Here is a 14,574-nt window from a genome sequence, read left to right as displayed (position 1 = left end):
GAATCGATGTGATTTGATTCTCTTTGAAACTGAAATTTCAACAACCTTCAAGTTGCAATCTCTTCAATCAGCATCAATATCAGTAGGCCTATCACATGATTCTTTGGGGGCAGCCGTGGCCTACTGGTTAGCACTTCGGACCTGTAACCGGAGGGTTGCCGGTTCGAACCCCGACCAGTAGGCACGGCTGAAGTGCCCTTAAGCAAGGCACCTAACCCCTCACTGCTCCCCGAGCGCCGCTGTTGATGCAGGCAGCTCACTGCGCCGGGATTAGTGTGTGCTTCACCTCACTGTGTGTACACTGTGTGCTGTGTGTGTTTCACTAATTCACAGATTGGGATAAAAGCAGAGACCAAATTTCCCTTACGGGATCAAAAGAGTATATATATTTATACTATTTTGTACGTAGGCCCAGAGGACTGTTAGGGGGCAGGCTATATATTATCATCAAGTAGGCCTATAGTAAATAATGTACTCAATGTTGGTTTAAGATATAAACAAAACATGTTATAAATGGAAAGAATCCATGGTTCTGCGTCACTGTTGGCAAAATGATCATGATGGCCTATATATTTCAGCCATATTTGGTTTAATCTTGTGTAGGCCTAGGCTACTTTGCTCTATTATAAATGAGTTTTCCTTAGGCCTTATAGGCTGTATTGTAATATGCTATAATGTTTGAAATATATGTATCTCAATGTATCAATACTTCCCGTAAAAGTCATCAGATTAAAGGGTTATTTTTCAAAAATTTCTTCCGGGGGGGGGGGGGGGGGGGCATGCCCCCGGACCCCCCCAAATATATTTTCTTTAAGGCCCTTTTCTAGTGCCACCCTTGCATAGGATTTGCCCCATGTATTTTATGAAGTGTAGGTAATAGGTACATTAAATATACGGTAGCCAACACTATAGTGCACTCGAGTACTCAAACCGGGGGGGGGGGGGAGTCACTCCATGCTTCGTATATTTTTCTTTTTTTTACCTTTGCCAATCACACCCCTGCTGTTTATTGAATCAGAGTCACATCTGCAGCAAATAAGGTAAACTACCTGTTCGTGATAACTGGGGATAAACAATTAGAACGTTAACATGCATCCCATTAAGATCCGTAACACCGGATTGATTTATCCTTAATTTGTGGTGTTCCATCTCGTTGACAACAGCGGACATTGTGAATGTGTCCTTCCGCATACTGAAGGCCTTTCTGGCCTCTGCTTTTTGAAGCAATATTACTTGACGCACAGAAATCCAGCATAGACTGTTGCACTCGGCTAAATGGTGCTGCTTCCCCATGTGGAACACGTGTTCTCTCACACTTTCCTGCAAACTTGTCCAACAGTAACTATGGGACTGACAATGGGAGGTGGTGCTTGGGATCGGTCAATTACAGTTAATGTGTCGGGCTGGGCCAGGCTCGGGCACAACGTGCACGGGCTCAGGTAGGGTCAGGCTTGATTTTTTGGGCCTGATCTAAGCTCTAAACTGATCTAACGAGCATGTCCATATTGACAGAGATTTAAATACTTAGGAACTCTGACTAACATTGGCTACATTTCATAAGTGGAAAATGTGTGTTTTAAGTAGTGCTGTCTAAATTTTATGTGTGCGATCTCACCAGCATTACAACTAGCTGAAGTGGGCGATCTTATGAATAGACCAGGCTCCTAATAGACTTCTGAAGTTTGCCAACAAAAAGGCTGCCATCTTTGCCCATATAAGGAGATCTGGTATCTTGTGTTTTTCAATAACATGGGGTTTTAAATTATCACACCTGTTAAACTCTAATAGGGAAGAAGAAGTCTTGAATGCAGACGTTTTGCTCTACACACTTTTATTCTCTGCGTTCGAGTGGATAATGTGATTTTCGTTAAGTTAAAACAGGGGTTCCCAACCTTTTTCATTACACGGACTGGACAACAGTTGTCATATTTCTGACAGACCGGTAGCAGGGACGTTGATAGTAGCCTATTTTGTGAGAGGTGATGCTGATCATTATTTTTGCTTTATTTTTTTGCATTATTTAGCATAATTTTGGCTGTTGAATACACGCTTTTAACGCAGTCTGGAAGAGGCATAAAAACTTTAACAGAGCAAGCAGGGCCCGTTTTATGTCTGACTCAGCTGACGTGAACATTGGCTACCTGCATGATAAGGTTATCACTTCACTGCTGCTTGACACTACCCTGGCCTGCATGGAAGCATATTTCACGTTAACAGTGGAGATGTTAGCAAAACTATAGCGTTTGGTAAATGGAGATGCCGATCATTAGCTAGCCGATCATCTCCCTAATTAATTTCTTTGCGCAACAGCCCACATTATGTGCTCACTCCAGCGAGATGAGTGAAATAAATGTATTTGAAATCTGTCATCGGCATCGCCATAGGCTATTTGCTATATATATATATACTGTTATGCCTACAACAAGTCGTCGCGATTTATTAGGCTATCTGTTTTCATGAACATTGCAGGAATCCACAGGAATCCGCTCCTAGCCTACCCATGAGTGGTTCAGTTTGTCAGTTTCACTTGCGCAGACGCGCATACACATTGGATGAGCACTCATAGCCTACCACTTCCACCTAATATTATGCCTCTATATTTTATGAATTAAGAAGTAATTTTTTAATAAAGTAGTTCCATAACACTATTCAGTTTTACCGTAAATTAGATAGATAGATAGATAGATACTTTATTATATAGATAGATACTATGTTATAATTAACAGACAGAAGCACCGGGCATAATCTAGCCTAAATTCGTGGCTCAGTGGAGCAGCAATCTACTCGTCGAGGAGGTTCATAGTTTGAAGATCATAGACCATAAATCATAAACAGAAAAAGCCTATGCAGTTGCCTCGTATCAGGGCTGTAGTCAAGACCACCTTTGTCGAGTCCAAGACAAGTCCAAGACCAGGACTAGTCGAGTCCAAGACAAGACCGAGTCCAAAAAGGTTCGAGTCCGAGTCAAGACCGAGTCCAGGATAGGAAAAAAAGTCTTATGCATGACAGTATCAAGACAATCATTTTGGGTTATTATTATTATTATCTAAAAGCAAAAACAGTGTGACAACACCCAGGATTTGTAAGTGTAGCCATTCCCCTTCTCCTCCAATATTATTATAGGGCTGTCAAACGATTATGAGTAACCACAAAGGTAAAAGTAAAACACTTTTATATTATTTAAATGATAATACTGACACATTAATTGTGTTTTAAAGTATTCATTTCTTAAGAAATACTACACATTTGATGCTGTTTAACTCATTTGTAAATGGTGCACTGTCACTTTAAGCCCATTGTGGCCACGTTCTCATAATGATCTTTTTTTTACCAGCTCCATTGAAATATAGCCTATAGCTAGTCCACAAGCTCTAATATTGTTTGTACCACATGTATTGCACAATATTAACAATGATAAGCATGATATTAAGTTGGTATAAACAGCTTTCATTCCTTTGGAAATAGAAGCATGTAATGACATGATGCTAGCTAGACATTTTCTGTTTGCAATTAAAAGTGAATGATGAGTCTGAGCCAGTCACCTAGCTAGCTGAGTGGAATGTGTTTCAATCGGCATAATATGTGCTTCATGTAAACAAATTATTGAAGACTTCAAGACTCACCAATTCCATTACACAAAGGCAAAGACAACTCTTCATATTTTTGTCCATTTTTCAAATCACAGTGAGTGCAGCCTACATGTCAAAGTGCCCTGGCTCTCACAGTTCATAACTGGTCAGTAGTGGAAATAATATATAAAAAATCCGCATAAATCTGCAATCTCCTCTAACCTCATCTTTGTTGCCTTCCTTTTATAAGTTTCTTATATTAAAAAGGAGATATCAATTATCATCAACAACGACAAGCCAGCTGGAGCCTGCCAATCGTTTTCTCTCCCTCTTGTGTGCACTCAGACACGCTCTCAATTAAATGGAGTAGCATACGTTCAAGTTGGATCTTAATGGAGAGGACCCAAAAAGTATCATCTTTATGTAACTGTTGCTGTTGGTGCATTTTGACATTGTAAACGATCTAACAAGAGTGAAAAGCAGTTTGCAGCAAAGCTACTATTTATTGGCTAAATGTTGGTTCCTCTTCATCTTCAGCTAACTCCACAGACAGTAAAATAAACTCAGGCTTGCGGTTTTAGGTTTTGCGGCTTCCGTTACATGACATCAGCCCCCCACAAAGTTAAACACTATTGCGTTAATATTTTGTAACGCATTATGTATTTCAAAATGAATCGCGGCGATTAACACGTTATTTTTGATGGCCCTAAAGACACCTGGACTCGGTCGAGACCAAAAGCCATATTTGGCAAGACCAGTGGCCGAGACCGAGACAAGACCAAATACTAGCAAGTCCGAGACCATAGAAAAACGGTCTCGAGTCCGGACTCGAGTCCAAGACCGGACTCGAGTACTACAGCCCTGCCTCGTATAGCACGTTTTTTTTTGTTTTCGCGGACCGGTTAGATCCAGCCCACGGCCCGGCACCAGTCCGCGGACCGGGGGTTGGAGACCCCGGCGTTAAAACAATGAACCTGGATTTTGCTAGCCCAGAGCTAACTTGCCATGCAACTTGCCATAGGTATTTAGCTTCAATTAACACCTGGATCTCCTTATAGGTTGCTAGGTTACGGGGACGCTGGCGAGACACGCCGCTCCGTCTGGCATCATGTTTTTGTTTGTTTTTATGTAATGTTCGTAATTTTATGTAATGTCATGTTTATTTTTTGTATTGGTTTGTCTGGTTAAATGTTTTCCCTATTTATTTACGCTATTTTGATAGTTTTCGTGTTATTCTTAGTCCTTTTTACTTCTAAGTCAGCTGATGTCGTTGACATTTGTCCATTGGGAGCTTGCTATGGCTAGCTTTTGTCCTAGCTGGGCATCGGACATCCTTCCATCTATCCGTGAGCGGTGCAGCACTTCACAGTCTGGTCGAGGGGATCTCTCGGGACAGCTGGACCTAGGCTACTCTGCGAAAGATCTGCCGTGGCCGCCGAGCTGTTGCTGACCTGCAAGCTGCCATGCCAACTGCAGACTAACTGGGCCTCTGACATCCTTCCATCCATCCGTGAACAGTGCACTTCACTGTCTGGTCGAGGGGATCTCTCGGGACAGCTGGACCTAGGCTAGCTACTCTGCGAAAGATCTACCGTGGCCGCCGAGCTGTTGCTGACCTGCGAGCTGCCTTGCCAACTGCAGACTAACGTTAACGGTGAAGAGCTGCAATCTCACGGAGCAACAAACGGTCGCTGTTAAGTCCACCGAATTGCGGATCTACACGATCGCTCAGTACTTTGGACTGTGCTTCCATCATCTCCAGACTGCAGTCTAGCAGGCCTAGCTTCTTACGTTAACGTTATCTCCAGACTACCAGTGAATTCACCGGGTTGATCAGTTGCTAAAGAACTTTGTTGGCATTGCATCGGTTGTGAAGACACAGCTCTGTGTGCAGTTTTCACGGATCATCATTGCCCTTGGACATTTTCAGCTGGTTTGGAAATTGGACTAATTTTAACATCACTTTTCCCCTTTTTAAATATATTTTCTTTTTTTATTTGTTTATTTGTTTTGTTGTCTGTCTTGTATGTCTTGGTGTCACGGGTACGCTGGCGACTACGCCGCTCCGCCCGGCATTTTTTTGTATTTGTTATTATTTAAATGTATTTGTCATGTCTTGATGTCATGGATACGCTGGCGACTACGCCGCTCCATCCGGCATCTTTTGTCTTGTTGTTATGTGTCTTGTTTGTGAAGCGCTTTGGATTGCACTATGTGCATGTTAAATGCGCTTTAAAAATAAATCTGACTTGACTTGACATGGGCAAAAATGGCAGCTTTGTGTACTTTTTGTAGGCGAACTTCAGAGGTCTATTGAGACCTGCCTTTATTTGTCCAAACCTGTAGCCACACCAGGCCAGTTAAATTCCTGAATCTGCTATTGTATGTCTATGTTGCCTTGGATAAACGCATAATCTAAATACCAGTATTTTAACTTTTGTAAAGATAATATAAAAAATTGATTGCATTGTAAGTAAACATATGGGCCCTCAAATGTCTAGTAGCCACCTGCCTTGAATTTCCATTTCTTTGGTGCGCAGTGTTACACCAGCAACTAAGCATTGAATAGAACATCATGACTTCTATGACAATGTAGTAAATGTTTTCTCACGTTACATCTTACTTATACTGGATTATGTAGGCCTTTTGTTGTGGTGGGGTTAGTCTCCTCAACGAGTATCACACTGACCAGCGGGAAGTGGAAGATTTTCTATTGTTTGGTATGGTTCAGCAGCGGAGCTAAAGGCGCAGTCAGCGTTACACTAGTGACATGGGATCTGAACGTTGAATGGTTTGCCACTGCCACTTCATTATATCCATTGAGATCCCCGCATTAATGCTACCATTTAGGTACATTCATGAACTGCAACTCCAAGCGGTCCAAGCACACTCTGACCCTTTGAAACCATTCATAGATTCAGAAGTAGCATTCATTTCAGAGCGTCACACTCTCAGAGCATTCTGAGCACACTCTGGGTACTAACTGAAGGGACAGAACAGCAGAGGATGACGTCAGTCTAAGGGGGCTTTCACACCTACCTCATTTGGTCCAGACCTTCAGACTTTTCAGTTTGGTCCAATTGCAGTTAAGAAAGGTGCCACAGACCACGGTCTGGATCAAAAGACCAAAATTTGGTACGACCAAAAGAGGTGGTCTCGGTCCGGATCAAATCCTGGTTCGGTTCATTTGCAGTATGCAGTTTTGGATGGTTCGGACTGTAGAATTCTGGGGTATTCTCACTGTATTCTGATGTGTTCATATGTTACTTCTGTGTGTAGAATACAACAGGGAGAGGTTCATATTATTGTACATAACTGTGCCTTAGGCCTGTGTACCAGCAGGAAGGTCAGAGAGGCCGATGTTTAGGAACATCCGAGGAACATCAGTGATAACATGGGCTGAGGGAGACAGCATGTCTGCCTATTCGGGCTAGTATATCCATCTGGCCAGGGCCGGGTTTTGTACACTGGTTGGCACCTGCCACGTTGGCATGATTGACGTTTGTATGTTTTAGTATAACAGGCTTTGTCTTAGGTTTTGACTCGGAGACGGATCGAGGAAGCGACCCGAGGAGCATCTTCTGTCGGAAGGCTCAGCAGCCGCTTCTAATAACAACCACAACTGTTAGACTCTGCACAGTTTTACTGTTTGAGACTTAGCCTGTGTTCTGTTATTCATTGTTGTACCATCTATAATAAATCATCATCTAATCGCCAATCCTGACCCCGCCGTCAAGCTTTATTGACCATCTTCAATACAGACATTAGAACTAAAACACAACGCAACAACCAGAGAATCCAACAGGACCAATTACAGGAAGTTGAGGCAGCTAGCTACCAAATAATGAGCCTAAAATGAGCCGTGGACGCTTACGGGAGAGGAGGAGATCATATAACCTATTTAATTATAATTTGGTCAGACCATTTGGTCTAAAAGTCAATTTGAAAAAAAATATGTTGAATGAAAAAAAATATATGTTGGTTCAGACCTTGGTCTGGACTTTCAGATGTGAAAACGCCCTAACTGAAAACAGTAGCAGAGGGTGTTATGAGGAAATAGGACAGATGCAGAATTAATTCCAAACTCTAGATCAGTTACAATATGTTCATCATCCTTGCTCTTGTCAAGCTCTTGAATGAAACATAAACATTTCTACCTGCTCCCACTGTGTGTATTAAGGCCTACACACATGGCCGGCTTTGCGACTACGATTTATGGCATGTGACCAGTGAAATTGAATAGAATCTAATGAAGTGAATGGTACGCACACAGCAAGTGGAATTGTCACGGGGAAACCCGTGCCTGTGTTTATCTGTCTGTGTCTGTGTGGTGGTGGCTGCGAGATTGGAAGGTGGGTGTGTCGTGTGACGTAAGAACTTACCTGGAGTCTGTTGTATGATCATTGGGGTGCATTGAGGTAATTAGTTCACGCAGGTGTGGTGATTTAGGGATGATAGGCCAAGTAGCATTTCAGTAGTCGCGAGTCACTGGTGTGGTGTGTAGTGACTGAGAGGGTGTCTGCACATTCTGTGAACACTGTGGATGAGAGCTAGGCACAGCACATTGGAGCCAGTTTTGGGTTGGTGACGGCCAGTTTTTGGACGCTTGACCCGAAGGGACGTTGCTGTGATCGAACTATTGCAAAGCAGTGACAACGCCTGTTCATTCATCGCAGAGGTGCGGTTTGCAGTCGCCCTCTGCTAAGTTAAGTGTATTGACTTAGTCATAATTGTTGTGGGACTGCAGCTTGCCATTGCGAGGCTGTTGCCTGCTGATCGTGCTTCTACTATACTCTAGCGAAGGAGTGTCGTCCTGGTGTCCTGTCCTGTCCAACGTGAGCCGGCTGCCGCTACGAACCAGCCTGCTGTGGGAATACTAACACGCCTGACTATTCACCTCGGGGGTGCGGTTTACATAAGCCGCCCTCTGCCAAGTTAAGTGCCGTTTTCCTCTTTCTTACTGAATCAGACGAGCCAGCGTCTGGTGGCTTCTTGGATTTAAAACTGTATTACAGCTACGATCGCCCAGTTAAAGTGCTGAGTCTGGACACTTCTGGACACTCGTGTGCTGATTTGATGGACTTTGATATTATTTGGCCTTTGTTGTTGGCGTGGCATCCTCTCACCTGTGTGTAGCTATTAATTGCTATTGGCCCGTCTGGTGTCTGCCTGCGGCTCACCCGCCCCTAGCTGTCAGTCACGAACCAAGACCCTGCCCTCCTGCAAGCCAGCGTGTGTGTGCGCAGCCGGCTCTGATTGCCTCTCCCGCTCCATACACTTGAACTGTGCAGTGCCATAATTGCTGCTCATCCCGTCATTGCCATACCTTGGATTGTGGATTTTATCACGAATAGACTGAGTATTTTTAAACAAGAGTTGACTGATGTCTCAACATAAAAAAATAAATATTTATCTTTTCTAAAGGCTACCCTCCGACTCTGGTGTGTTTGTGGTAACAGTGTCTCCCCAGAAAAAACAGTATTGACACCTCGGCTACAGAATGACGGGGCATAATACGGCATGCGTCATAATAGAAAACAGCTGTCTGGTCAGTGTCTTCACTGAATCGATGGGTGCTCATCTGTTCACAGTATACAGAAAATACAATTGCTCGCATCTTAAGTACTGTGTGTAATAACGTGATTAACATAATTCCACCGTCACATTCGACTGTCACATCGCCGGCTCTGTGTGACGGCCTTTAGTGTCAACTTTGATTCATGAGAAACCATTTGTTAATTCGTTAATAATGGGATGCTAGACTTGTCTTTTTCAAACTGCAGAGCACCAATCCATTTCAGGGTGCCAGAATGACATTTTGAACATAGCCTACCCTTTGATTGTTGTCCGGGTAATGCAATGCAGTCTCTACATTCTCAACATTTTTAATGCATTTGATGATGTTTGAGAGATCAACAGTTGAGCAACAAATCCCAAGAGTTTGAAAACTTGTGTTCCACTTAAATGAAAAAAGTGTAGTAAAATAAGAATACTTACATTTCTTTCACAGATATCAATCCCTCATCCTTTGTAATTGGTGGCAGAGTCTTCTCAGAGTTATAGAAATCTTTGTGCTCCTGTTTCTTACATTTCAGTGCTGACCTCTTTTTTAAGTACATGTCAGGGTCCAATACCAAAAGCACCTCATCAAATAACTGAAAATACATGGAATGAATGTAATTTAACTATACAAGGCTAAATTATATATCAAACAATTACCATCACACAAGATGAAGATATAATTATATAAGATAAAAAATGTGATTGTGTTGTGATTGTCATGGACTTTTGTCAAGGGTAAGGTAATAAGTATTTACAGCAATTTCCTGCCAATTGACCTGTCACTAAGCGCCACTCTTAGAACGCAGATGAGCCAATGCCAGTCCAGCCTCAACAGACTCGGACATCTAATCAGCTCGAACAAATAGGAAACAACAGGGAGGAGGCATAAAATGACAAATTAATGGTTATTTATGGAGTTTATTTCCTCAAAAAAAAGCGACGGATAACCATGGTCAAACGTAGCCGGTACCCCGAGTGGCTAGTAAACGAGGGTATATTTCATCAACAGTAGCCTACAGGACGTCTCTCGCATTTGCAACAGCTTGACGTAATGTAGGCTACTAAGCCAACAACGTGGGCACAGTAACCAGGTTCCCTGTTAAATCCCAAGATGAAAATGCTCATTAGCCAACTACTATATTCTTACTACATCAAATGTTAATATAGCCTAACACTCAGTCTCAATCTTCAACTAGCTAGCTAGCTAGCTAGCATTAACCTCAGTGGTTTTTGCACAGTGATCTGGCTACTCGCCTCCACTTTAAGCTTGTCACCTTGTATACATTTTAAAGTTTTGACTATACCCCTCCATAGCATAATTAAGTCCCTTTTGATTGCTTCTGGAGGAAATTATATCCTTTATCAACCAAAAGCCTGCTTTGGTATACTGTCAGCTGCCATTCTCCATAATGTATTTCTAATCAAGTCTGGTATGTTTGTCTGAGTTTCACACAGTAACAATGGGGGGCGGGGCTTAGCGACAGGTCAATTGACCGATCTCAAGCCCCGCCCCTTTTCACTATGTCACAATGAGGACTTCGGACAACCTCGGTCAATTTTGAATTTTCTAGTGTCCATTCTGTATGACAATACGACGGTTATGTGAATGCTATAATGCTTCTTTTGCGAGTAGCCTAAATAACTAAAGAGCTCAAAAAGGTTCAAATATATGCCTGGGGTACTTGTAGAAGTGACATCCGATATCCTAACCGTGTGAAATGTTTTAACACACATAACTTTGCATTACTTTGGATAGGCTGCTACTTTTCAGTAGTAAATTTAGTGAAACTTGAATTTCCCCTTGGGGATCAATAAAGTATCTATCTATCTATCTATCTCTATCTATCTATCTAAATAAATCTGAGTTTGTAGGCTATGAAAATGTTCCCTTTATTTGTGTTCATTACACACAAAAACATAACTAAACCTGGTTTCCACTGTTTAGACGACAATGGACAACAAAAGCCTACGCAAAAGAAATTACACTTTACTTACTTTGCCAAGTAAACTAAACTTGCACACTCACCATTGGAAGACGCGCTAACAAAGGCTACACCTTCAATCACGTATCACCTTACACACAACAAGAATACTTTCAGCTTTTAGGCACAGCTACCTTGCCATATTTAACTTGGGATAGAAGACTATTCACAGAAATAAGCTAACGATAATTTTTCCACAAACGCAACAATAGCCTACTGCGATGCAATCTTGATGGCTGGACGAGAGATAGCCTAATGCCTTCTAAAGATCAAATCATGTGCCGAAAAAATTATGCCTTGCTGTATAGGCTATGCAGTCTCGAAATCACCAATATTAGGCCTACATTGCCCACATTTAAATTAAGTATAACGGGCACTGATGAAGTCTGCAAGACAAATCACGTACTGTAGCAGCTATGCAGTGGTGCACTTGATAGTGTCTGCTTGCCATGCAGATATGTTGTGCGTGGTATGGTTTAATCTTGGGATAGGTCTAGTGGTTTCTTTTCAATACACTTGTATATTTTAATTTGAACTTTCAACATACTCTAAAGCAGTCATTCAAAATAATAAGTAGGCTATAGGCCTACCGAAGCGAGGCTATCTCTCCACCTCCCCAACATGAGCTGCTTAACATAGCCACTCTCCCAAGTTACAAACTTGGATCTGAGCAGCACTTGGTTCCGTCTCAATTAATCCTCAAAATATGGTTAGATTTTGTTATTTTATTATGGACACGTCAACACCATATGTTCGCGCAGACCTGTTTATTGAATCAGAGTCACATCTGCAGCAAATAAGGTAAACTACCTGCTCGTGATAACGTGCTAACTGTTTATCCCCATTTAATGCCGGCGGGACGGTTATCCCCCTCCCCCCCCTCCCCCACCTCCCCCCAACCTTCTAAATCAATTGTATGCACCATATTGCTATGTAGCATAGTAATGTTATACACAATTTCAAAGCTTTGGCTCTTGGGAATCCAAAAATGACAACTTTTTTCATGTACAATCTGTATAGTGCTTTACATTTTCAGATTAATTTTATTATGTCTCAATTAAATTTGATCCAAAATGCCCCCCTCCCCCTCCTCCGCTTTTGGTGCTACCCTGACTTCTGGCTGCAGTGTAGCTGCAGCACCATAAGTAGATGCAACATATTGGGTACTGAAATATTCACAATCATCCATAGAAATTCAGAACACAGAAAATCAGAACACCTGACATATAATGTAAATATTCCACAAGAAACCTCAAAGTGTTACCTTTCATTTGAGACCAGGATTATGCTTCTACACAAAGGGGTTCATGTGCAGTAAGCATTTGAGTGTCAGTATGCATTTTGGATAACAAAAAGTCCTATGGGGAGTTACCATAGGCATTTTACAAAATGCATGAGCATACCTTGGCAAATAATGGTCTAAAGCACTCATATTTTCATTCTTTATTGATCTACTTTTGCACACAGCCTCAAAGACCTGGTGCTAGGGCTCAGTTGTGTTTCTAAGGGATGTCAAGTGACCCAGAGGGCTGAAATGTGGTCAGTTCAGAGATGCTTGTAATCCGGCAGAAAGAAAAAACTATATTCTAGCCTCTGTAACTCTGTGTGAGTACATCACACAGTTATTTTGACTGTTTCCTACGAAAGCTACAGGTTCTCAGCTTTCTATAGAGGTCCAACATTTGATGGTAGGCCCCAAAAGAGGTGGGAACAATGCCCTTGTAAATAGGCACAGTGCAATTTCAGGCAAAAACTTGACATTTGTATTGAGATCTATGTTAACATGAATCCCATTAAGATGCATAACACTGGATTGATTTGCCCTCGATTTGTGCTGTTCCACCTCGTTGATAAAAGCGGACATTGTCTTCCATTGCATACTGAATGCCTTTCTGGCCTATGGTTTTTGAAGCAATATTACTTGACGACCAGAAATTATCCAGCACATACTATTACACTCGGCTAAATGGCGCTGCATCCCCATGTTGAACACACGTTCCCTCACACTTTCCTGCAAACTTGTCCGACTTAGCAACAGTAACTATGGGACTGACAATGGGAGGTGGGACTTGGGATCGGTGTCCTCACAATCAGGATTAGGGTCAAATTAAAATTTGATACATCAAGGCGTAGTTGAGATAAAGCTTGCTTCCTGTTTGGTGGCTTCATCACCAATTTTGATCACCTATATTGAGTGAACCCTTTTGATAAACACAACAGTCCCGCCCACAGCCGATTCCGGAAGTAAAAAGTCAGTACAATTTCTCCATTGACAATTGGAGTATAAGCCATAAAATTGTAACTGTCCATGGTAGACTTAAAACCAGCTACGACATGACTAAGCGATTGTATATGCTCATATACAGTTATAGTCATATAAAGTTAATGGGGCATCAACCTTGTTTTGAGAAAAAAAAATGTATTTGCAATTTAACGTAAAAAGTACTAAACTACCCAAAATCCTAACGTGTAAAAGCCGGTAAAAGCAGAGCCTTTGATACTGAGGCTGACAAAACCAATGTGTGGCCGTTTCTCATGTGCACAGTGAGACTTTCTGCCGCGCCGGCCTAAACGGCGTGTTCACATGTAGTGGGAGAAGTTTGTTCTCCTGTCTAGCAGTGCGTTCGCGTACAATGAGTCTTTCTGTTCTCCTAGCCTAAACGGCGTGTTCACATGTATTTGGAGAAGTTTGTTTTCCTGTCTAGCCGGGCATTCACGCATAGTGAGTTTTTCTGCTCTTCCAGACACTGCATTCCAAATTATTATGCAAATTACATTTTTCTCAGATTTTCCTAAATAGTTGATGCAAATGACAGTCAGTATAATTTTCAAGTTATCACCCGTTAGAGCAGTGGTCTCCACCACGGTGCCCGCGGGACGGCTATGAGGCGCCCCCAGCGCACCTTCTAAAAATAGCCAACAGGTCGCCTGCAGATCACGCTCTAAAAACACGCTCCACTGTGAAGTTTTCAATAGATATTTAAGTCTAGACCAGAACCATTTTAAGAATGTATGTAGCCATACATCTGTAACATTAAATTGATATTGGTGATACCTTACAAATTGTAGCTGCGTTACATTTTAGCCTTTGGCTCCAAATCCGTTTCCCATTCAATCTTTAAAAAACAACGGAAGCGGAGCGCATACACGCTGCTCGCATGCATAGACAGTAAAGGGGGAAAAAACTTGCTCGTCTGATGTAGCCAATGGAAACATATCTTTGCAAAAGTTCTGTGGCCATAACATGTTCGTCAAATACGGTTCTTGCATGATTGTTCAAGGACTGAAAAACAATTGCTTTAGCTCACAGGCCTTTTCTCCTCCGTAGGCTACTGCCGTATAATAGCGCTGAAAATTTTGTGGCATGCATGACTGAGCAGGACATGACCTTTTTTGTCAGATCATGGAGAGATTTCAGGTGTGCAATAACTTTAAAAGGAGTTTTCATATGTTAGGGTGGT

At 42.1% G+C, this 14,574-nt stretch overlaps 1 protein-coding gene across 3 annotated transcripts in view; it reads right to left on the bottom strand.

Annotated features, from left to right (window-relative positions):
* Window positions 1-14,574, bottom strand: part of fam47e (family with sequence similarity 47 member E) — a 49,143-nt gene that overhangs the window by 32,904 nt on the left and 1,665 nt on the right. For all 3 annotated transcript variants that reach the window (XR_012983639.1, XM_076270392.1, XM_076270393.1), the window contains exon 2: window positions 9,567-9,724. Coding sequence is in view for 2 of the 3 variants with exons in the window: in XM_076270392.1 (XP_076126507.1) it covers window positions 9,567-9,724 (158 nt within the window). In the remaining variant the exon portion in view is untranslated. The remainder of the gene's footprint in view (window positions 1-9,566; window positions 9,725-14,574) is intronic.

The sequence above is a fragment of the Alosa pseudoharengus genome, unplaced genomic scaffold (genome assembly GCF_046254945.1).
Source record: "Alosa pseudoharengus isolate Yale_2024_CS ecotype anadromous, Long Island Sound unplaced genomic scaffold, YU_APseudo_1.1 YU_APseudo_1.1_scf_6, whole genome shotgun sequence".
In the NCBI taxonomy this organism is placed as follows: Eukaryota; Metazoa; Chordata; class Actinopteri; order Clupeiformes; family Clupeidae; genus Alosa; species Alosa pseudoharengus.
This window is presented reverse-complemented; position numbering and strand designations above follow the sequence as displayed.